Source organism: Trichosurus vulpecula, chromosome 5 (genome assembly GCF_011100635.1).
Source record: "Trichosurus vulpecula isolate mTriVul1 chromosome 5, mTriVul1.pri, whole genome shotgun sequence".
NCBI lineage: Eukaryota > Metazoa > Chordata > Mammalia > Diprotodontia > Phalangeridae > Trichosurus > Trichosurus vulpecula.
Genome location: NC_050577.1, coordinates 309,627,082 through 309,650,283, shown reverse-complemented (window position 1 = coordinate 309,650,283; position 23,202 = coordinate 309,627,082). Strand labels below are relative to the sequence as shown.

Below are 23,202 nucleotides of genomic sequence, written 5' to 3'. Positions count from 1 at the left end.
TTGCGAAACATCCGGAGGTTTGAGGGTTTTCTCATGTATGCTCTTGCCACTGGCCAAAGAAAGGACTTAAGGCTTGCAAACCCTTGAAATGTCACAACCCAGTCCTCCTCCTCTTCCTCCTCCCTGATCCGCCCCACCCCCACCCCCCAACCTTAGAGTCTCTGGATCCCTCTAATGGGATCGCCTCTCTCCCCCAGAAGCAAGTCAACCTTTGTCCCGGGCCACAAGCAGCCGTGGCCCCGCAGGGAAAGAGCAGCGATTTTTTTTTCCTTCATATTAAATATCTTTGCAATAAAAACACAGTACAAAAATGTAAAAGTATTTTTTGGCATAGTGTCCATACTGGCAAGAAACGGAAAAAATGGAATATTTATTGGCTCTTTCAAAGGAAAAACACAACAAACCCCGCCCCCCCCCCCCAAGGCTCCAAGCCCAAAGTCAAAGGATCGAAAGCCTCAAATCCTGCCGAAAAGCTCCAATGTCCGATCTACGCTCCATCGTGCCCCCAAACGCCGGGAGAAAAATACATCAGGAGCAAAAGAAGTCAAAGGGACCTGTAAAAGTGAAGGGTTGACAGTCATAGCTCATTCAGTGCCTCAGAAGGTCCTCCCAGAGGGCTCTCGGCAGAAAGGCCTGCGTGTGTGTGCGTGTGTGTATGTGTGTGTGTGATTGTATGTGTGTGTGCGTGCGTGCGTGCGTGTGTGTGTTTGGTGGGGGGGAGCGGGGCTGGCTCTTGGCTTGCCTTCCTTGTAAATGCCTATTCTCTTCGAGGAGAATCTGATGGAAGGATCAGTGTGTGCGTGGAGGGGGGAGCTCTGCTGGTGTCCAAACTGGAATCACTACCAGCCTCAACCCCAATGCCAACACCCTCCCACCCTGAGTCAAGGGGCCAGACTCTCTGGCAATGGGCTCTGGCTTCCCGGCTTCCCTTCCCCCAGCTGGCTCTAAAACCTACCCCTACTCTTACTAATTTTCACCAACTAAGTCTTGGACTTGAAATTCTCCCCTCCCAGCCAAACACCCGTCAAGATGTCTGCTCATCCCAGCAGAGAACCATCCCTTCTCCCCTCCCACACTCTTCTTTCCTTGTGTCTATTCTTTCCCTCCCCTCATCCCTTGTGCTTTCACTCTTTTTCTTTTCCTCTCTTGTTCTTTCCCCCTTCTCTCTTTCTCCTCATCCACCTCCCTTTCTCTCTTTCCTTCTCTTTCTTCATCTGAAATTCATCAGGACACCGTGGCCAGTGGCCAGTGTGACCCAGGTAACCAGAGGTCTGCTGAGGAGCTGGCCCCTTAGAAGGGGGACATGGGCTAGGGGATATCTGTGAAGGCTTGTTTTCTGAGTGCCCACTCCCCAGCACCCCTCACCCCATGGGGTCTACTCCTCACTGGGCCTTAGTTGTTCCCCTGGGCCTGCTGGAGGGCTGTGTGCATGGCCATGGTGGCAGAGGTGGTGGCTGGCTTGATCCAAGGCACAGCCAGGAGTGAGGAGGCAGAGGCGGTGGTGGTCATGGTGACCTGAAGCATCTGTTCGTTCTGTATCAGCCGGAGGAGAGCCCGGAGTCGCTCCAGGGATGACTGTGCCCCCTTCCTCTGGGCGAGCAGGCTGGTCTTGAGCTCCAGGCATTTCTGTCCAAAGGGAGGGTGAAGGTGTCACCCTACTCAGCACCCTTCTGCCCCCCCCCCATCTGGCCCCTGTGGGATGGAACTTGGAGACCTCCCCAGGTCTGAAAGCAAGGAGACACTGGCAATAATTATGGTCTGGACATTGCAGCCATCCGCCATCTACCCACAAACAGCCCAGAAAGGGCTGCAGGGGTGGGAGTGTCGAAGTTTGGGGTCCTGCTCCCTTGGTCACTCATGATGAGTGTGGTCCTGCCTGGGCAAGTCAGTTAACCAACCTGTGCCTCGATCTCCTCATGAGTAGAATAGAGACCAATTTGCATACGATCCCCCCCCCCGAAGGATTACTGTAGGGAAAGCCTTTTGTAAACCTTAAGGAGCACTGGGAACAGGTGCCATTATAACTTCTGCAGGGGACAGAAGCAGGCTGGGTGACCTGACACACCAGGAGTCAGAAGGGAGACTAGAAATGGCTCCAACAGGCTGCCAGGATGGGGAGATTCTGATTCCAGACAGATTCAGGTTAGATATAGATCAGACCATGTAGCAGAACCCACATAGACGGGCTTTCACTGCACCACACAGAAAGTCCCGCACTTGCCCAGGTACAGGAGTGGGGAAGGGGCTCGATGCTGTTTCCTGGGAAAAAGATCTTGGGTGTCTTAGTGGAACAGGTGCTTAACGAAAAGTTAAATAAAAAGGCTCCTGCCATCAGTAGTGTTGGTCCAGGAGCCTCACATTTACTGCATTATGAGCCTGTCTAGGCTAAACTTTGGGTCTGCCCCCAAGTGATGCTCTGAACACAATAGGTGCACAATCAAAGTGGTATGAATTTGTATCTGTAATAAATCCCCTTATTAGGCAGAAAACTCCCTGAAGGTCCTAGCTAAACCTTCTGTCTCCCCTAGCACCACACACAGAGAGGTCACGTGAGTATGGAAGAGAGAGCCCAAGTTTTCCAAATGGGATTCCTCTGGCTAGAGCCCACAGAGTAAGAGATTGGCCTGAGTTGGGCTTATGAGGCAAGGCTGGGCTGGGCAGGGTTGGCCTGGGCTAGACTGGTCTGGACTGGTCTGGTCTGGTCTGGGCTGGCCTGGGCTGAGCTGGCCTGGGCCAGTCTGGGCCAGGCAGGGCTGGCCCCACCCAGGGCACACTGCTCCAGCTGGCCCAGCCAGGCTAAGGGCTCACCTTCACGGCCGTGTTCAGGAGACGATCCTTCTCTTCCAGCTGTCTGTGTTCACTCTTCAGCTCACTGCTCCTCTTGAGGAGTTTTCTCTTCTCCTCTTCTTTGACTAGGACACAAGAAGCCCCCAGTCCAGCCCCAGGGTCAGGCTCAAGCTCAGCAAGGAGAGCAGGCTGTCAGGAGACATCCCACTGCCCCAGCCATGCCAGCCCCAAGTCATGGGAATGGGGCAGCACTTTTGGGACGAGCTCTGGCTCCTCCAGCCCTAGTGCCCTGAACAACAGGAGCAGACTGTTGAAGGCACAGAACCCTGGCTGTTATTCAGGCATGTTCTTCCATCTCTCCAAACCTCAGTTTCCTAACCTGTAAAATGGGGGGGGGGGGAGTTGGCCCTCCCCTAATCTTCTGTCGAAATGCTGACTGAGGGAATCAGAAAATCACTGGCCTCACCAGGAAGGGCCTTGGAGGACATTTGGTCCAAGAAGGAGGAGACTGAGGCCCAGAGGGGGAGAGGCCTGACCGAAGGCCACACAAGGTGGGTGATGGTGGTCTCTATAGCACTCACAGTCCTGTGGCCCTTCCCTCCAGCCCCTCTGCCCAAGGATGATGGCCCAAGCTAGGGCACAGAGAAGTCCTGGGTTTGAATCTCAGCCCTGCCCCCTGCTGACTAGCCATGGGTTACTGAGGGTCAGTCTTCTTACCTGTAATATGGGGCCACCTGTGATCAGATTACCATGAACCCTCCCAGAGGAGGACAAAGCCAGAGGTGTAGAAGGAGCCTGGGATAGGAGTCAGGGCTCCAGAGGAGGACCCGTGGGCCTCATGGCTCCTCTGTCCAATGGGGAGCAGGCAGCACAGTACTCCAGGCGAGGAGGGAGCTCTGGACTCAGAGTCAGGAGGCCCTAGCTATGGAAGGGCCTGCTGGCTGTGCCCTGGGAGCTCCAGCAGCATCCTTCCCCTCCCTAGGAGCCTTGATGGCCCCAGGGCCCTGCCAGGTCTGGAGTCTGTGACCCAACAGACCATTAGCCTTGTCCTCACTATTCCTGGGAAGGCTCCCTGCCTGCACCCCTGGCAGAGGGGCCCAGACCCCAGGGGCACATGGGGGAGCACTGAGGCAGAAGGCAGGGCCTAGCTCCTTCTCTCTGACCATGGCTCAATCAGATCTAGCCAGGCCTCCTACCTGTTTTGTGGGTGACGTAGGAGTGAACGATAGTTAGCATTCCCGTCCAGGGCACATTTTCATCTTTGTTCAACACCTGGAAGAAAAAGGAAAGGGAGCCTACATGAGGATCAGGGATACAGGGAGATGAGGCCTGAGCAGGGCAGCCTGTGAGGCAGCACCCAGGGTCCACCGTCCCTGGCCCAGCGGTTTGAGGCAACTCCCATGGATGGGCTCAGATGAGGCTGGCAGTGAGAGCTAGATCCCTGGGCAGCTGGTCTAGCTAGGATGGGCAGCATCCAGAGGAAGGTGGCCACTGAGGGAGGAGGCCTGCAGGCCAGACTGGACACAGCCAGAATGCAGGGTCTGGTTCCTCTAACCAGGGCCTTTCAGATCAGTGAAGAGAAAGCCTGGGGGAGGTGGGAGGGGGATGCAGCAGCTATCGTTGCATATGTAAAGAGTGGTTGTTATTTGACACAGGGATCCACTTTGCTCATCTTGACCCCTGCACAGAGGGCAGGATGAGGCTCAGGAGTGGAAATTCCAGGGAACAGAGTCTGGTTCAACACAAGGAAAAACTTTTTGGAGAATCAGGGCTGCCTGAATGTGAAAGAGGCTGCCTGGGTAGGTACTGAGTTCCCCATCCATGGAGGTATTCAGGAAGAGACTGGATGACTGCTTGTGAAGAATGCATGAGAATAGACTCCTGTTCAGGTTGATGACAGGTCTCTGAGGTCCCTGCCAGCTCAGATACCCCTTGACTTGTTGCTGATCTGGACTCTTTGCTGGCCTGATACAGTCGGGCAGCTCTCTGAGGGAGTGGAGTATGGAAGAACAGAAGGAGCCAATGGCTCCAAGAACAAGGGCTCGGGCATTAGGGGAAGAAGCCCTGGGGGCTGAGTCCTCTGTGGTTGCTGCCAAGCATCTCTCCTCCCCCTCCCCATAAGTCACTAAAAGGGGACAGAGGGAAGTGGTGAGAAGGGAGAGGGGCCTTCCAGTAGGCTGCCCTCCCCTGGTGCCCAAGGCAGGCCAAGGCCCTGTTGTGTAGGGAGGGGACAGCCATTCTGCTGCTGGACAGCTCCAGCATTGGCAAGCTTTTACACACACTCAGTACCTACTGGTACCAGGCAGGCCCCATGCCAGGGTTACAAAGATGGGCCCTGCCTTCAAGGGCTTGGCATTCTTGCATGCAATAAACTCACCAAGAGAGAAGTAGAGACATTGTAAGGACAGTCATTTGGAGGAGGGAGGGGGACTCTGGACAGCTGGGGGCCAGGGGGGAGGCCCCTGAGAGGCCTCATGCAGGAGGTGGGGCCTGAGCTGAGCCAAGAGTGAGGGAAGTGAGGAGGGGGGAAGGGTGTGCCTGGCATGAGGAATGTCCTGGACAAAGGCCTGGAGGTGGGAGAGGATGCTGCATCCTGGGAACAGCCATTCGGGCGGGAGCCCAGAATGCATGGAGTGGAGTCCTTTGCAACAAGCTGGGAAAGGCCAGCCCAAGTCTCCATCCCTAGAAAGCTGCCTGGACTCCCAGCTCTGCCCTCTGGTGCCAGGGTACCACCCTCCTCTTAGAATAGTGCTGAGGGGCCAGAGTCTCCAGTGTTTCCAGGACCTGTTGGCCCAGTGACCCTACTCCTGGCCACCTTCTCTGATGGATAAGCTACAGCTGGAGGATGCCCACCCCAGGGCCCAGCATTGCCTTCTAGAACAACTTGGAGAAAGAGACTCTCCCTGCCTCCCTCCTCAACTGTCCAGCCTCAAATCCCCTTCCCCCATCTCTGCCTAGGCACATCCCCTTTCCCCCACTTCTGCCGAGGCACATCCCTCTCCCCCCCACCTCTGCCTAGGCACATCACCCTCCCCCCAACCTCTGCCTAGACACATCCTCCTCCCCCTACCTCTATCTAGGCACATCCCCTTACCTCCTCTGCTTAGGTGCATCCTCCCCCCCACCTCTGCCTAGGCACATCGTCTTCCCTCCTCTGCCTAGGCACATCCCCCTCCCCCTGATTCTGACTGGCCCTACCTTCTCTTGGCACTTGGGACACACCCAGACACCCTTGGGTGCGGTTCTAAGCGGGGGGTCAAGACAGCTGAGGTGATATGCACCTGGGCAGGTGCCACAGGGCTGCAGGTCAGTGCCTCTCTTACATATCACACACACCTCCTCATGGGAGATCTCATTCTGAAAGACAGAGGAAGAAGGAGTGAGGCTGGAGGTGGCAGAGGAACTGCCAGGCTTATGTGTTTCCTGAGGCCAGGAGGAAAAGGCGCCAAATGGAAAGGATCCCCAGCCCAGACTCATCTTGGCCCAGCTGCAGGCCCCGGTCAATGAGGGAGGTCACTATAAGGGAAAGTCTGCCCCTAATAAGCCTGTGACTGTGGAAGCTCAGATGGGAGAAACTGAGGCACCCAGAGAGGTCCCCCAGGGAAGGGCTAGGCTAGCCTTGGGCCCCTTATCCAAGAGACCTGACTCTTGGGAGCCTATTTCCTCTTCTGTGCCATCCCCCTCTTCCTCAGTTTCTCTGAAAGAGGTTGCAGGCCCACCCAGAGAAAAAATGTGCTCTGGTGCTTTCCAGTCATTGGAGTTGGGAAGTGCCTTCTCTCATCTAACTTGGCCCCTCCATGCAGAGGCAAAGGCTGTGACTCTTACTAGCTGGGGCAATCCTGGGCAAACTATTTTTCTCCCCTGAGCCTCAATGTCCACTTCTGTACAATGGGGCTAGCAGGGCTTGGATCCTAGGACTGAACTGGAAAGGTCCTTGGGGATTATCTGAGGCCCACGAAGAGGAGCAGCTTGCCCCAGGCCAGGAGGTGACAGAGTTTGGATTCCCAATCTAACACTTTTACCCTTCAGCTGCCAAGTGCCAAGCCCCCAAAGTACACCCCTGCAGACACACACACATTTATGCACACTCACACCTACACTTACACACTCACCCTCATACACATACTCACACTTACACACACTTACAGATATACTCATACTGACACTCACATTTACACATATACTCACACTTACACATATACTCACATATACATATATACACTCACACACACTGACACTTATACATACACTCATACATATATACTCACACACACATTTTCACACTCACACACACACACTCTCTCACACACAAGGGTGATTCATATTGGGTAACACATACCTTCCAGCAGGGCTCCTCATTTGCTAAGGCATGGAAGAAGGGCAGAGAACAGTTAATGGAGAATGAGGAAGTTAGTGAGCTGGCATTCTCTGGAGGCAACCACGGAAGGGCAGCCAAGGCATGAGCAGGGAAGGGAAGGCAGGGAGGGGACATATCTGCTTTGGGCTTGTGTTTCAGGTCTGCTGGCCTGGCCCAAAGGTGGCCAGGATTAGGTGCTACCCTTCTGGAATGAGACTAATCTGATTATTGCACTGGCCACCTTAAGCCAAGGGTTCTTGGTCCTCACTGAACTACTAAATGGCAAAGCCAGAAGGAACCCTAAACTGAGCACCTGCCTACCCTTCATCTAAATGATAAGGAAACTGAGGCCCAGAGACGACAGTGATTTGACTGATGTCACAAGGTAATAGAGCAGGAATCTGACCCCTTTGCAGTGACCAGTTCAAAACCCAGGAACGAAACAAGGCCAGTGGAAACTCATCTCTCAAGGTCCTTCTGCCGTGTGGGCATGATTGCAGGGTACTAGGAGCTCCGCCCTGAGCCTGCATTCTCTCTCCATACATTCTCTGGCCTGCTACACTGATAGGGCTGGGGACAAGGCAGGTAGGGAGAACAATGCAAGAACCTTGTCTAGATCATAGAAATGCTGCTTTAAAAAGCACCATAAAAAAGTCAGGAGATGTGCATGGTGATGGGAGACGGAGGAAAGGAGAAGTATGGGAGACAGCAGGATCCAGGGATTTGGAGGTCCCCAGGGACTTGGCTTAGTTTGAAATTCTTGCAGTGGTTCACGGGAACTGACCATGGTGCTGCCAGCGCTCTCGCTCTGACCAAAGAACAGGCCTCCACAGAGGCCCTCCCTTCAAGCACACAAGGACCAGGGAATAGGGCACTTACCTCTTGTTGACAGGAACAAAGGACTGTTTAGGCAGTTGGATGCCAGGCGTTTCCGCTGCAAGGGATGAGAAGGCCTGCATGAGTACCCTTGGCTACCCCAAGAGCTGCCCCTTCCCAAGTTCTTCCCTGCCTCCCCACTCTTCACCTGGCTCAGTGCCTCCCACCCACTGAGAGGCACCCAGAGAGCAAGCTGCCATGATTCGTATCCAGCTCCTAAGTTGGGGGATCTTCCCACTGCTCCAGAAACAGGCCTAGCCCTGACCTTCCTCTCTCCCGACTTGCTATGACAGGAATCAGGAGCAGCCAGAGATGGCAGAGTTCTGAGTTATGCCAAGCCACCCACTGGCAGGATGTGCCCAGTATGATGGGATAAGCCTGGCTCTGGAGTCAGAGGGCCTGGGTTCAGATCCCACCTGGCACTCCCTTTAGCAGTGTGTGACCTTGGGCAAGTCATTTAACTGCTAATGTTTCCATTTCTTCCTCTGTAAAATGAAGGGATGGGACTTGATATCCTCTGCCATCCTTTTCAGCTCTGGAGCCCAGCTCTAGTAATCTCCTTTGAGGCCAGAAGCCGCCCTGGGAGGTAGGTGCTATTGCTGCAGATGGGGAAACTGAGGCATTGCATAGTTAAATGACTTGCCCAGCATCACAGGCCTCATAATATGAGACGTGGGATTAAAACCCAATGCTCTGTCCAGGACATTTAAGCTGGACTGTTAGGCTGCACCGTGAGGAGCTGCATGGAGAACAAAGATGGAGTGTGTCCTTGGCACTGCACATTACCAGACTGGACAGATAGTGGGATATGGGAGCAGGGAGAAGATCTGAACCCAGGCCTCATGACTGTCAGGACTGGACTATTTCTAGGACACTGCCAAGATCTTCCCCAGATATAACCTGTCGCCTTGGCTGCCATCTCCCTGTGCCTTATGCAGAGGCACTCACCTCGGTCTCCAGGAGGCCACTGTATGCTGGATTCGCTGTACTTCTCCTTTTCCTTTCCTGACGCTTGCTCTGGATTTCTGGAAAGGCAGAAGTAGACAATGCCCACCCAGTGTTATGTCCTGGCATCATCCCTAAGGGCTACTTCCCTTCCCGGCCATACCCATTTCCTTTCCCTAACACAGTCACAACCCCCTTTGGGACTTGCGCCCTTGCACAAAGCCACTAAATCTAATTTTGGGTATCTCTGACTGGTGGGAAGTGCTTCCTTTCTAGTTAGCCAAAACTAACCTCTGCAGCTGGGGCCAGAACAAGGCCAATCCCTCTTCACCAGGACAACCTTCCAATTCTTGAATCTATTATTAAGTATCTTGGTACCATTGGCCCACCAAATGAGAGACTTGTAAAGCACTTAGCACAGTGCTTGGCACATAGTAGGTCCTTCATACACGTTCCCCTTTCTTCCTCTTCCCAAAGCCCAGCCCACCATCCCTTCCAACCACAGTCTTATTCCTCTTCTTGCTTTGACCAATCAACTTCTAGAATTGTCAACACCAGTCTTATCCACTTTCTAACTGCCCACTCTCTTCTGAATCCCTTGAAATCTGGCTTCTGACTTCATTCCTCCTCTTTCTATTGGCTTTTTCCCCACTCCTCCATCTTGACAGCTGCTGACAGTGTCATCACTGCTCCTTCCTCCTGTGGGCTGTCCTCCATTGAGTTCATGCTTTAACTCCCCTTCACTCTGTTAATAACCCAGATATATTGACCTTACTTTTTCCCAAGCTCCACCCTCTTTATCTCACCTCGCTGCACTCCCAGGCCACCCATGCAGGGCACCCCCATGCCTGGAGCAGGCACCTCTCCTTTCCCACTTCTCAGAATTCTCACTTCCTTCCACAGCTCAGCTTAGGCAACACCTTCCTCAGGAAGCTTTCCTGAGCCCCTAAGTGCTAGTGTTGCCACACTCTCAAGTTGTCTCAGGCTGACTTATTGATGTAGGTGCTGCATGCTGCCATAGAATGTAAATTCCTTGAGGGTGAAGCCCTGCTGCTTTGACCTTCAAATTCCATTATATCCTTAGTTCCTATTATGGCCTGGTGCCTTGAACCCAGTTGAAATTTAATCAATATAAGATTTTATTTATATAACCTCATTCTCACCCCCATCACAATTACTTCCCTTTGTGTCTTTGAAATTTCATTCCTTTTAAAAAGATTTTCTATTTGTTTCATTAAATACTTTCCAATTATATTTTTAAAAATTTTAACATTCATTTAAATTTTTTTGAGTCCCCAATGTGAAGTGAGCAGAACCAGAAAAACAGAGTATACAGTAACAGCAATATTGCATGATGACCAACTGTGAATTACTTGGCTCTTCTCAACAATCCAAGACAATTCTGAAGGACCCATGATGCAAATTGTGATCCACGTCCAGAGAGAGATCTGATGGAGTCTGAATGCAGATCGAAGCAAAATTGTTTCACTTTATTTTTTATGGGTTTTTTTTGGGGGGGAGGGTCTGTGCTCTCTTTCACAAAATGGCTAATGTGGAAATGTTTTACACAAAGGCACATGTGTACCCTATATCAAATTGCTTACAGTCTCAGGGATGGGGGAGGGGAAGAAGGGAGAGAGAGAATGTGAAATTCAAAAAATTTTTAAAAATGTTAAAAATTGTTTTTACATGTAATTGGGGAAACATTTTTAAAAGGGAGGATATAAAAGGTCTGTAAAAATGGACCTTATGATTACTTTCAAAAGGCAACTGAGATAATGTTAATCAACTGATTCAAATGTAAAAAAAATTTTTGAGTTCCAAATTCTCTCCCCGACTCCTGCTCCTTTCCCACCCCTTGAAAAGGCAAGCAATATGATATCAATTATGCATTCACTAATTATACATACCTACATATATACAAAAATCATAAAATTAGCACCTTCTCTGAGGATTATTGTCTTAGAAAGTTGCCTAAAACTGAGGGGTCAAACTATACCTCAGCCCTGCTACTGGCAAAACTTCCAAGTGCAGCCAGAACCAGATTAAAATGTGATTGGGAAATTTTTACCAAGATAAAAAAATTCAATTGAACCTAGATAATATTCATTTGTGGTTTTCTAAGTCACTGGGGTCAGGTGACCAGCCCAGGGTCATACAGCCAGTACATGTCAAATGCATGGCTTTCTCTACTTCTCTGTCATGAATTATGAAGTGCAATTATCCTTTCCCTCCAAGAGTCACATCATCTCTACTTGAACCACCCCCTTATCCTTGTTGGTAAGCATCAGGTGCAGGAGAACAAGTCCTCTTGGCTCTTCCACATTTGGAAGAATTAAGCACTAAGGAGAGCAAAGAAAATGTTGGCTGAGAGACAGACCAAGATTGAGAGAAGGAAATGAAAAGGGAAGGAGAGATAGAGAAAGGGGTAGAGATAAAGAGGTGAGGAGAGAGAGAAAGAGGGAGAGACAGAGAATGAGGGATAGAGAGACAGAGACAGAGGATGAGAGATAGAGAGACAGAATGAGAGATTGAGAGTTAGAGAATGAGGGATAGAGAGACAGAGAAAGAAGGATAGAGAGACAGAGAAAGAAGGATAGAGAGACAGAGACAGAAAGAGAGCTCTGGCAAATGTCCAACTGACTGAAGTCCACCATCACTATTACACCAATCAACCAATGAGCATTAGCAAGAGCAGCATTGTGGCCCATTCCCCAAGTCCCAGGATTTCTTTCCAGATGGTCTTTAACTCACTCCCACAAAAGATCCTTTCTGTCTCTCCCTTCACTGATCTTCCCTAACACTCCCCATATTTCTCCCAATGCTTCCTGGACTTCTTCACATAATGTATCTCCTTAACCTACCTAGCTTTGCTACCACACTGTCCCTCCATGAATTCTCCCTTGACCATGGCACACCCTCCCAGAGCTATACTCCAGATCTGGGTCCTGTCCCACCAGGTCTCAGGAGCACTTCCTTTTCACCTTGCATGTCCCTGTGCCTTATGTCATCCTTGGTATGTGGACATGTGAGGTCATGGATGTCATGGGCATCTGCTCTCTGGGACTTTGCCTCCTCTGAATGACTGAGCATATCTCCTGATGTCCTTCCCCCATGCTCTCAGTGGCATCCGACTTGATGGGCAAACATCAGCCTGCCTCCCCATTCCTTGTCACCTCCACCTTCTAGTTAAGTCAGGGAGATGCCAGATAATGCATCATCATCAGTCCTTGTTCTGTGTTCTCTCCCTGGCCTTGAGCCAAGCAGGACTAGTATATTCTAAGCCTCAGTCTATGAGTCCAGAACCTGCATTCAACCTTCAACATTTCCCTCTGCCTAAAGATGCCCTCAGTGCCTCCAATGGGCAGCATGGATGGAAATGCTACCTGTGCCCCAGGTGGGAGGGTTCTGGCTTCAGCCTTCATAATCTGCTGCCATTCCTCCTGGCAGTGCCCACTGACCTCATGTGATTCACAACAAGGGGAGGAGCCACTGGGAATGCCCACTGTTCTCTGTTCACAGTTCTCCTCCCCTTCTCTCCAACCTCCTAGTCTTTGTTCATGGTCATCCCCTCCACCACTGAGACACTTGGTTTGTCCCCTAAAAGGCTGATGCAATAGTGTGAATTTGAGCTATATGTGTTGGAGTCTCCTCCTTTTAGACAGAAAGTTCCAAGAAGGCAGGGCTCTAGCTCCTCTGAGTTTTCTCTCTCCCCCAGCAGAAGTCTCTGCACACAGTAAGCACTACATGTTTGTAGAGCTACATTTCACTTTAGGGGATTTAGTGACTCAAGCCTCCTTCCCCTGGGGTCCTCAAGCAGGGGCTGGATGACCATTCATCAGGTTGGCTAGAGGAGGGGTTCTTGGGGGCAGGTGGCATAAGTCAGACTGGAAAGCTGCTGAACCCTCTTCCAATTCTAAGGTGTTCTGATTCTGTGTGGGCTGTAAGGACTGGAGGTCAGCTGGCTGACCATCTCATTGTGGAAAGGGGGAAACCAAAGCCTAGAAAGGGGATGGAGCTTGCCTAAGGTCCCACCACCCACCTGGAACCTGACCTGAGGTCTACCCTGATCCTGAGGGTCGTCTTCAGCCTGCCCATCCCACCAAGCCCCTGTCCACTGGCCTGGACCACTGAGTCAGGACAGGATGGAAGAACTCTTGGATATCTTACCTTCTAAATGTTCTGCTGTGACCAGGCCTAATGCTACCATGAAGGCGATTTTCTGAGGGGAAGAAACACAGAAAGAAGAATCAGTTTGACTGTGTGCTCTTGTATTCATACATCGAAAGAACCCTGTACTGGAGGTGTATTTGTTTGTTTAAGTGGATGCTCATTCCCAGCTTGAACATTCAGCTTGAGAATCCATAGGTGAGAGGAGGGAAGGAAGGAGATGGGGAAGGTAAACTGAGTGCAGTATGTAATGTCAGCATGGAGGTAGGAGAGCTCTTCCACTTTTGCTGAAAGGTAAATCAATCAATCAACCAACAAGGACTTTTGAAGCACCTACTTTGTGCCAGGCATACTATGCTAAGTACTAGGGCATCAAAGACAGAAGTCAAAAAGCTTTTGCCCTTGAAGAGCTTATATTATAAAGGGGAAGACAACATGTAGGTATGTAAGAATATTTGTAAAGTGGAACCACTTTACAAAGCAGACACCAGGTAGTCTGGGGTGGGGGGAGGGGTGGGGCTGCATAGGGCACTGTTGGCTGGGGGGAGGCTGGGAGAGGCCCCCCAGCACATTCAGAAGGAGGTTGGCACTGGAGCTAAGTCTCAATGATTCCAAGGGGTTGTGGGAGGCAGGGAGGTGCAGCCGGTACAAAGGCATCAAATCCAGTTTGACTGACCAGATCATGCACAAAGGTGAATAATTCTCAAGGAGGCTGGAAAGGGTGACTGGAATCAGGTTGTAAAGAACCCTAAATGCCAAACGTCATCCTGCAGCAAGAAGGACCACTGGCCTTTACTGAGCAGGGAACTGATGTGGCCAGATCTGAACTTAAGGAAAATCACTGTGGCAGTTGAGGGGAAGATGACCTGGAGTGGGGAGAGAGGTGGACCCCCTGCAGACAGACAGACCCCCTCGAGGTAGGCAGACCCCACTGAGGCAGGCAGACTCCCAGGCAGGCAGAACCTCTGGGGCCATGAAGACCTCCTGGGGCCATGCAGACCCTTGGAACAGTGTTCCAATGGTGCTGAGAATGGAAACAAGATTTCAGAGAATCAGAGAGCATATGGGGGTAGTCTATGAGTGTAGATGCATTTGACAGGGAGTTCCCCAAAATACAGAACAGGAGACACACCAGGGAAGGGAAAGCACCTTGGAAAGCATCTTTAATGCCTAACAATGGAGCACAAATTCCAGAGAGAATCATTATATCAGCTTCAGGAGGAACCTGGGGTTATCCTCCTAAGCTGTTGTGTGACCCTGCACAGATATCTCAGCCTCTCCAAGTGCCAGGGTCTTCTCTACACAATAAGGACAGGGATGATCACACTGGCTGGCTCACTGAGTCATTGTGAGGATGTGTGGGAAGTTCTAGCAAATCTGACAACTTCTGCTAGGGCAGCGGCACCCAGGACCTAAGGTCGAGGCTTGTGCGAAGGCAGCAGCTAGAGAGAGTGAGCAAACCCAGCTGACCTGCATTTCTCTGGAACCACATTTCTAGCCTTGCCTTGGAGGGCTCTCCAATTCATTTCTTCATTGACTGCTCTAGAACCAACAAAGCCACCCCCACCTCAACTCACCTCTCCCAACACCTCTCTCCTCTCTGTCTCTCTCTGTGTGTGTCTCTCTCTGTCTCTCTCCATCTCTGTCTGTCTCTGTGTCTCTCTCTCTCTCTCTCTCTCACACACACACACACACACACACACACACACACACCGTAGACTGCACAGCTCCCTCAGAAAAATAAACTTTCATAAGGATTTTACAAGGCCATTCCATTTTGTAATTGCAAGTTCTCTTTAAGTCATTAAATGAATTTACACTAATTATGTCATTAGCTGTAATTATACTAATTGTATACATGCACAATAATCAACCAGAATTTACTTCAAAGAAACAAAGAAAACTGGCTCAGGACCTTTCCCAGAAGGTTCAGGTTGTAGGAGGGAAAAAAAGGCCCAAGGCAAGACCTGATCAGGGTAAGAGTGATGATGAACTGGTGCCCCACCCCCACTGCCCCTTCCCCAACCCATGATGACCAACAGGCCTGGGAAACATTGGGGAGAATCAGTTCTGTAGGCCAATAAAAGCCTGATGTGTTAGAGCCAGGAGAGGCCTTAGAGCAGGGGATGTCAAAGCTGGGAGGGGCCTGAGAACAGAGAAGATCAGAGCTGGGAGGGGCCTTAGAACAGGGAAGGCCAGAGCTGGGAGGGGCCTTAGAATAGGGAAGGTCAGGAATGGGAGGGGCCAATAAAAACCAGGAGCTGTGTTAGAGCCAGGAGAGGCCTTAAAACAGGGCATGTCAAAGCTGGGAGGGGCCTTAGAACAGAGAAGATCAGAGCTGGTTGGGGGTCCTAGATCTTGGCTGGCAGGGCCTACCACACTAAAAGATATCAGAGTGTGGAAGCAATCTAACTAAGTTCTAACATGAGCATCCCCTGATTGGCTGCAGGGGAACAAGTTGTGATAACAGGGACCCTCCATGTCAGACCCCATGTCACAGAGATTCTGTGGTGCCCCCAGGCCAGGGAAAGCAGGCAAGGATTCTGAGAATTATTCCTTCAGTTATTTGAAGTCGCCAGTTTGTAAGAGTTGGGTGGGACTCACAGGGGACCAGGGGGCTATGGACAAGGAAAGGAGGGAGGGGCCCTACCAGTCCCTGAGCACTGGGTAAAGTCAGGTGGTAACTGCCAGATCCATTTCATTGAGTGTCCCCAGAGCAGCCAGGATCCAGCAGGTGATAGAATCCTTCCTTCCTGAGCCCCTTGAGGGGGTGGTCAGCAAGCAGCCTGACATCTCAGAAGTGAGGAGGACAGGTGGGGGACAGGGGGATAAAACTTCTTGATCTCTGCCTTCCACACCCCTCCTCACTGTCACTCCATTCTCTCTCTTCCTGGTGACTCCAGTGGGGGGGGGGAGAGGAGGAGCCCCCTCCCCTTACACAGCCCACAGTGGGAGACAGGGGCCCACTGACCTCTGGACTCTCCTGGACATCAGGAGCTGCTTCTTTCTTCTTTTTTGAGGCCTGGGCTCCCTGAGACAACTCCTCTGGAGGCTTCGATGTCTCTGCCTTGCTGTCAGGCTGTGTCTGGACTTGAGGCTGAATGATGATGACCTGGAAGGAAGGCAAGGACCAGCATCATGAGGCACATTCAAAGAACCCTCTCAAGCTCTTATACTCTCTGGTCTAAGTCCCACCTGCCATCCCACTCTGACTGTCCCAGGCTCTAGGCTTGGAACCTTTATAGTTGGGAGAGGTCTGTATTCACAGTGGCACAATGTACTGAATGCAGGCCTCTCTTGAATAGGTCAGATCCCCAACACATGACCTCTTTGACCCTGCATCCATGTGTATGAAAATATGTTCAGCTTTCTTTATCCAGCAGAACTAAAACCCAATCTCTAGATTGCAGGCAGGATTTGAACCCAGATCTTCTGGGTTGAAAGCTCCCCAGGTATTGTACCTTAAACCCCTCTGCCCTTAGGCCCACCTCCCCCAGGCTCCTTCCCCCTTGTGGCCTCCGAGCAGGCAGGCAGGGCTCCATATCCAGCCTAGACTCACTTTGTTGTCAGCACTGATGAGGAGAGGCTGGACTTTGATGCTGTCGCTGACCATGGAGACAGTGGAGGCAGTGGCAGTGGTGGAGCTGGGTTTGATGGGAGAGGCAGCATTGCTGGGGGATGTGGAGATGATGGCGTAGGCAACCCCAGCCCCACTCAGGGGGGAGGAGAGGGCAGCAGGCTCTGCCACAGGTTGGTTGGCGGTGTTGTTGGCGGTAGGGAGGGCCGGGCTGGGGTTTTTGATGCTGACAACAGCAGCCTTCTGGAAGCCTGGTGTCTGCTTGGATGGGCGCTCTCGGCATGGGGAGATGGGAAGGCTGTCGGGAATCAGGGTCTTTGGCCTGACCTGGGGAAAGGTAGAGCCATACTCACCCATGGGAGCAGATCAACAAAGCAGTCTACATTTGTAAGCACCCATCAAGGGACCAACAGGAGCCAACAACTCCCAACCTAGCCAGAGAGGGCAGTTCAGGAATCAGGAACTGAGAAGCAAAGGCGAAAAGGCTGGAGAGTACAAAGGATGCTAAGGGGACACAGTCATTCAGACTGGGCTGGAGCCATGAAAAGGCAGGGGGGAGCTTGTGGAGGTCCTTGAATGCCAGGCAAGAGTCTGAAATTTTCCTGGGGCACCCCAACTCACCGGCCTCCCTGGAAATTCCTCTCCTTCCTACTATGATCCAGCCCAAGCGGCCTCCATTCCCCCATCTCTCATTATCCTTCTTCCCCCTTCTCTTTCCTCCCCTCCAAATTTTGCTCCATGAGCTCCATGATCCTGCCACACTGGCCCATGGGTGGCTCCTCACACAGGGTACACCACCTCCCATTTTCATCCCACTGCACTGGCCATCCTTCATGCAAGGAAGGCACCCCCTCACCTCAGTTTCCCAGAGTTCCCCTCATTCTTCAAGCCCCACCTTCTGGATGAACCTCCATCCTGGTCCCCCAGGTGCTCCCACCCTCTCTGTCTCCCACACTGCCTGGAGTAGGGCTACTTGGCTCCCTCTGTCCCGATTCTCTTTATTTTTAGTCTCTGCCTATCTCCTCTATTAGAATAATAACAGCTGTTACTTATACCATGCTGTAAGGCTTGAAAAGCGCTTTAACCTAGGTTAATTCATTTAAACCCCACAACAAATAAATGCTACTATTCTTTCTATATATTTGGAAACTGAGGCACAGAGAGGTGGTAATGTGCCCAGGTTCCCACAGCTGATAGATGTCTGAAGTGGGATTTGAACTCAGGTCTTCCTGGCACGTTCGCGCACGCATACATACAGGCACACACGCATGCACACACACGCGCGCGCGCGCACACACACACACACAGAGCTGCCCAAGAATGTAAGTTATCTGTAGATAGATTGTTCCATTTTTATACTTGTATCCCCAGCCCCTAGAGCATTTCTGACATACAGTAGATACATAATAGATGTTTTCTGATTAATTGGGAATATTGGGAGCCATTGATGAGTTTGGAGCAGAGAAGAGCAGGGTCTGATTTACATGAAAGGCCTTATTCTGGCTGTGATTTGCTTGATGGATTGGGGTGGGGCCAGCCTGCCTGGTGCTGTCGATGTCAGATCTAGATGGGCATTAGAATACAGTGTTACCCTCTCACACTGATGGAGACCATCTCCTTAGTGGGAAGCTTCATAATCAAGGGTCCACAAATTAATAACAGCAAAGGAAAAACAAAACATGTTTGTAAAGCACTGTATCTTAACCCTATTCTTCCCCTAACTCTTGCCTAAACCTCACAGGCGCCTGATGAGGATGGGAACATCATCGATGCAACCCCCGTTTTACAGATTAGGAGATCTCTGAGAGTGTCAAGAGACTTGACTAGGACCACACAGCTAGCAAATGTCAGAAGTCACACTCGAACTCAGGCTGCCTCTTAGTCCCTCACATTCTCCTCTGTACCCAATGCCTCCTTCAGCAGGTCAGTGTGTGCGAAGAGTTTTGCACCCCCAAAAATCTGATTTAATTTTATTAATAATCAAACTATGGTCATGGTAAGCACCAGTAATGACTTGCAAAAACCCCCAGCCATGCTACAGACAGTTGGGGACAGGGAGGAACATCTGACCAGAAGAAGAGGAGGCAAGGGGGACAGGGAATGAGAGAGTTGGGGACCCTACTGTTCTGACCTAGGCCATGCTGGGAACCACCAGATACCGGAGGATGCAGGTGGGTCTGGGGAGGGGCCATGCTCCCAGATGCGGCCAATCTCTACAGATTTAAAATAACAGAGCTTGGAGTTGGCAGGAACCTTGGAGGGAGGAAAGTAGCATTTCTACAGCATCTACCATGTGCCAGGCACTGTGCTAAGTGTTTTTACCCAAGGAGATCTCATTTGAGCCTTTGAACTCATCCTATCAATACTGGCCCCCACCTTTTATATAGGAGGGAGGTAAGGCCCATGGGAGAGGGACTTTCCTGAGGCCCAGTGCAAAAATCACAGGTTTGTTTTAAAGTGAAGTGAGACCTGAAAAGGCCTAAGGGATGGTGGGCCCGGGGCCACAGAATGACTCGGCAGCAGAGCAGAAGGAGAAGCGGGCTGTCTGGATTCTCAGGCCAGATGCTGTCCAGGCACTGCTCTGAACTTGATGGGAGCCTCTCCAGCTCCTATTACCAAGCCCGCGGCAGCGGCAGTGGCAGCATTCTGCACCCAGCCTTGACAAGCCGGGCTGATCTTGGTAGTCCCATGGTGGGCTTACAAAGCACTGCTGGAGCTGCAACCTTCTGGGGCGCATCCACTCTGCCCACCAACGCCTTAACACTGGGAGGCTCACACACCTCCGGCCCGTCCTGGCAGCACCTATCCTCTGTGGACAGCGACCACTGAGCAGTCAAAGGCTGAGCGCTGCCTGCCCCCTTGTGGCCAAGGCCGGGACCTGTGAGGGGGTTCTCCTTAGAGCTTTGTCCAAAGAAGGCACCAGGTAGGAATGGAAGGAAAATGAATAAGCATTTATTAAGTGCCTGGTATGTGCCAGACATTGAGCAAGTGCATTTTCACAAATATTAGCTCATTTGAGCCTCACAACAAACCTGGAGGCAGGTGCCATTATTCTTATTTCCCAGGTGTGGAAACTAAGGCAGGCAGAGAGCAAATGACTTTCCTGGGGTCAAGTGCCTAGTAAAAGTCTGAGGCCAGATTTGAACACATGCCTTCTTGAGCCGCTCTCGATGCCTAAGCCCCCAGCTATCTCGTCAAGGGAGCAGGGCAGGGGACAGAGAGCCAGACAGGTTCAAGTCCTGACTCTGACACTAACTCTGAATGACTTAAGGCAAAGCCCCTCCTCCCTCAGGGCCTCAGTTATCTCATCTAGAAAACGGGAGGGTTGGACCAGGTGATGATGAAGGAGAGCTGGGATTTCTATGGTCCTTGAAAATGGTATCTTGGGGCAGCTAGGTGGTGCAGTGAGTAGAGCACTGGCCCTGGAGTCAGGAGGACCTGAGTTCAAATCAGGCCTCAGACACAACACATGTACTAGCTGTGTGACCTTGGGCAAGTCACTTGACCCCAATTGCCCTGCCCCCCCCAAAAAGAAAATGGTATCTCATTTGATCCTCCCAGGAGCTGTGTGAGATGGGAAAACTGAGGCGCAGAGAGGTTAAGTGAAATGCAGACTCTGCCAGCTTCTATATTTCTGAGACAGGATTTGAACTCAGGTCCTCCTGACCCTAGTTCAACATTCTATCTGATGTGCCACCTCTTAGACAATTTATAAGGCCCAGCTCTTACATCATGTTTTAAATTTCTCCCACCTCTGATAGTCTTTGTTACAATCAATCAATCCACAAGCTTTTATTAAACACCTATGTCAGTCAGTCAATAAGCATTTATTAAGCACCAAGCACTGTACTGGGCACAGGCGATACAAATACAAAGCATTAAACGATCCCTCTTTCCCAGCTCTGTGATTCTGTAGTCCACAATATAAAAGCTTCAAGCCATGGCCTTCCCACAGGTCATGGTGGTCACCAAGGACCCGTCCAGGTCAATTTGGAAACGCTCTCCCAAGAGAGCCACCATGCATCTTTTTTCTCCACCACAATAATTCACAAACTGTCCATAAGGTGTGGAGAGGTCTACTCCCAGGGTAGTTGTGGTCTTTTATAGCTAAAGACATACTAAGTCCCTGCCTTAAGACTCTGTGGTCCCCTAAGATGCCAAGTCTCTGCCTTAAGACTCCATGGTCTTCAAATGCTGCTTCTAGGACCATGGTGGGGGTAGGGGAGAGGTTGAAGATTCTAAGCCTGAATGAGCCACAGACTTTGAGCACATGAGATTCCAAGAGGCTTTGCTACCATGAGTCAGAGGCTAAGACGCTTTGCTTCTAAGATTCTCAGCTTGGCAGGGCTGTCAAGAATGGACTCCTGGGGCTGCCGGCTGATGGGGACAGGGAGGCTTCATGATCTAATTACTGTCTGCACTGAATAGCAATCTCATAATTAATATTTGTTGCTTTTCCTATTTAGCAGTGATTCCACAGCACACCAAGTGACTTGGCGATCATTTGTAACTCAGTGCCACTCCAGGCAAGAACTGTAGGAGGGAACAGGATGATTCTTGGAGGTTTTACCAAGGAAAATCTTTCCAATTGGCATGCAGTGGCCAAGTGGACACACATCTCCAGCCTCCAGCTGATAGGAAGCCTCTCTTTCCCCCATTTTTCAGGATCTAGCCCTAGTCCCCCTCTTCCAGGCAGTATCCCCTGACTACCCCATCCCCCTGGCACAGATGGGTGTCTGTACCAACCATTAGGCCTTGAACATGGGGCTCCCTTTCACACCTAGGATCAAATGTTAATTAGCCAATAAACATTGATTCTAATTATGTGTCAAGTGGGGTTTTGATGGCTAGGAAAACAAAGAAAGGGATGGAGTCCCTATCCTCAGGAATGTCCCTTTCTCATATGAGAGGAAAACTTTTGAGGGGTGCATTTCAAGCCCTGCACAACTTGGTCCCTTCCCACTCCACCAGCTTTCTTACACTTGCCTCCCCCCACATAGTCAACGATCCAGCAACACTGAATCCTGGCTGTTCTTCACCCATGAGCCTCCATCTCAATGCCCCTCACTCTGCACCTCCACCTCTCAGAATCCATCATGTCCTTCAGGACCTACCTCAGATTTCCTCCTTCTGCAGGACAGTCCTGAGCCCCCAAAGCTGGCATCTTCCCTCCTTCCTCCCACATTAGCTTGTTTTCATTTCCCATAGACTCCATATCTTTCTACATGTGCATTTTGTCTCCCTCTACCCATTAGAATGGAAGTTCCTTCAGGGCAGGGACAGCTTCCTTTTGGGCTAAGTATCCCCAGTGCTTGGAATGCAGTTAATTAAATGCTCGTGACTGGTTGTAGCATAAGTATGCTGCCCAGAGTGACTCCTTTTCTTTTCATGGGGCTGCTGTGCCTAATGCTGAGAGGCAGAGTCATGAAAGACCCAGAGCCACAGGACTGGGCTTGAGCTGGTTGGGTCACCCCAGGCACTTGAAAAATGCAGTCACAGGATAGTGGGATCTTGCATTTAGAGTTGTAGGAGATCTTAGGGCTTCATTAGTCCACCCCATTCCCTTTACTGATGAGTAACTGGTCCAAAGTCATAGAGCTAGCCAGGATTTGAACTCAGGTCCCCTGGCTGTGGGTGGAGGGCTCCTTCTACTATGCCACAGGATAACCAGGCTCACACTATGCTGTCAGCTTCTCACAGCTGTTGTGGAGAAGGCTCTTTGTAAACCCACTATATCATCATCATTGGGCATCTGGTTGGTGCAGTGGACAGAGCACTGGGCCTGGAGTCAGGAAGACATGAATTCAAATCCAGCCTCAGACAATTACTAGATATGTGACCCTGGCCAATTCACTTAGCCCCTATTTGCCTCAGTTCTTCATCTATAAAATGGGACCACACTGGACCAGGAAATGATAAACCACTCCAGTATCCTTGTTAAGAAAACCTGCCCATAGGATCATGGAGAGTCAGATATGACTGAAAATTGCTGCTCCCATGGATGCACAGGGGCTCTTACATACATTTCTTCCTTTGGGCCTTGCAATAGCCCTGCAGTGGAGGCAAGGCAGAAATTTATGCTGCATTTTCCACATGAGAAAACTGAGGTCCAGAGTATGGAAGTCCAGGGCCTCACTTTTTTTTTCTTTGTAAAGCTAGAATCATGGGACTGCAAACGAGGGACCTGGGAGACCCTTAGGGTTTAGTGCTCCCCATCTGTCACCCAGAATTGTTTGCATCACACTAGGCTTCCTCCCCAGCAGAAGGGAGAAGCAGGGGCAGGGACCTGGTGAATGGGACCTAAATGCAGAGGTCCCCCAGAGCCACCTCTGGCTCCTCAGCAGCTAGAGGAGGGATCTGAGAGAAGACACCCATCAACACCCCCTTCCCCACCAATACACTCCCACCCACATACACACATGAGAATATAAACACGTGCGTGCACATGCCCATGACTATATCCATACCACACAGCTTCCAGGACTACAGA

At 50.9% G+C, this 23,202-nt stretch overlaps 1 protein-coding gene across 1 annotated transcript in view; it reads right to left on the bottom strand.

The window, feature by feature from the left end:
• Nucleotides 1-1,392: 1,392 nt before the first annotated feature.
• Nucleotides 1,393-23,202, bottom strand: part of PHF21B (PHD finger protein 21B) — a 130,882-nt gene continuing 109,072 nt past the window's right edge. Inside the window, exons 4-13 of the mRNA XM_036760841.1 lie at nucleotides 16,695-17,039; nucleotides 16,107-16,247; nucleotides 13,136-13,187; nucleotides 8,969-9,045; nucleotides 8,024-8,078; nucleotides 7,127-7,149; nucleotides 5,986-6,144; nucleotides 3,984-4,059; nucleotides 2,809-2,912; nucleotides 1,393-1,626 (exon numbers count right to left, since the gene is read on the bottom strand). Of these exons, the coding sequence (XP_036616736.1) occupies nucleotides 1,393-1,626; nucleotides 2,809-2,912; nucleotides 3,984-4,059; nucleotides 5,986-6,144; nucleotides 7,127-7,149; nucleotides 8,024-8,078; nucleotides 8,969-9,045; nucleotides 13,136-13,187; nucleotides 16,107-16,247; nucleotides 16,695-17,039 (1,266 nt within the window). The remainder of the gene's footprint in view (nucleotides 1,627-2,808; nucleotides 2,913-3,983; nucleotides 4,060-5,985; nucleotides 6,145-7,126; nucleotides 7,150-8,023; nucleotides 8,079-8,968; nucleotides 9,046-13,135; nucleotides 13,188-16,106; nucleotides 16,248-16,694; nucleotides 17,040-23,202) is intronic.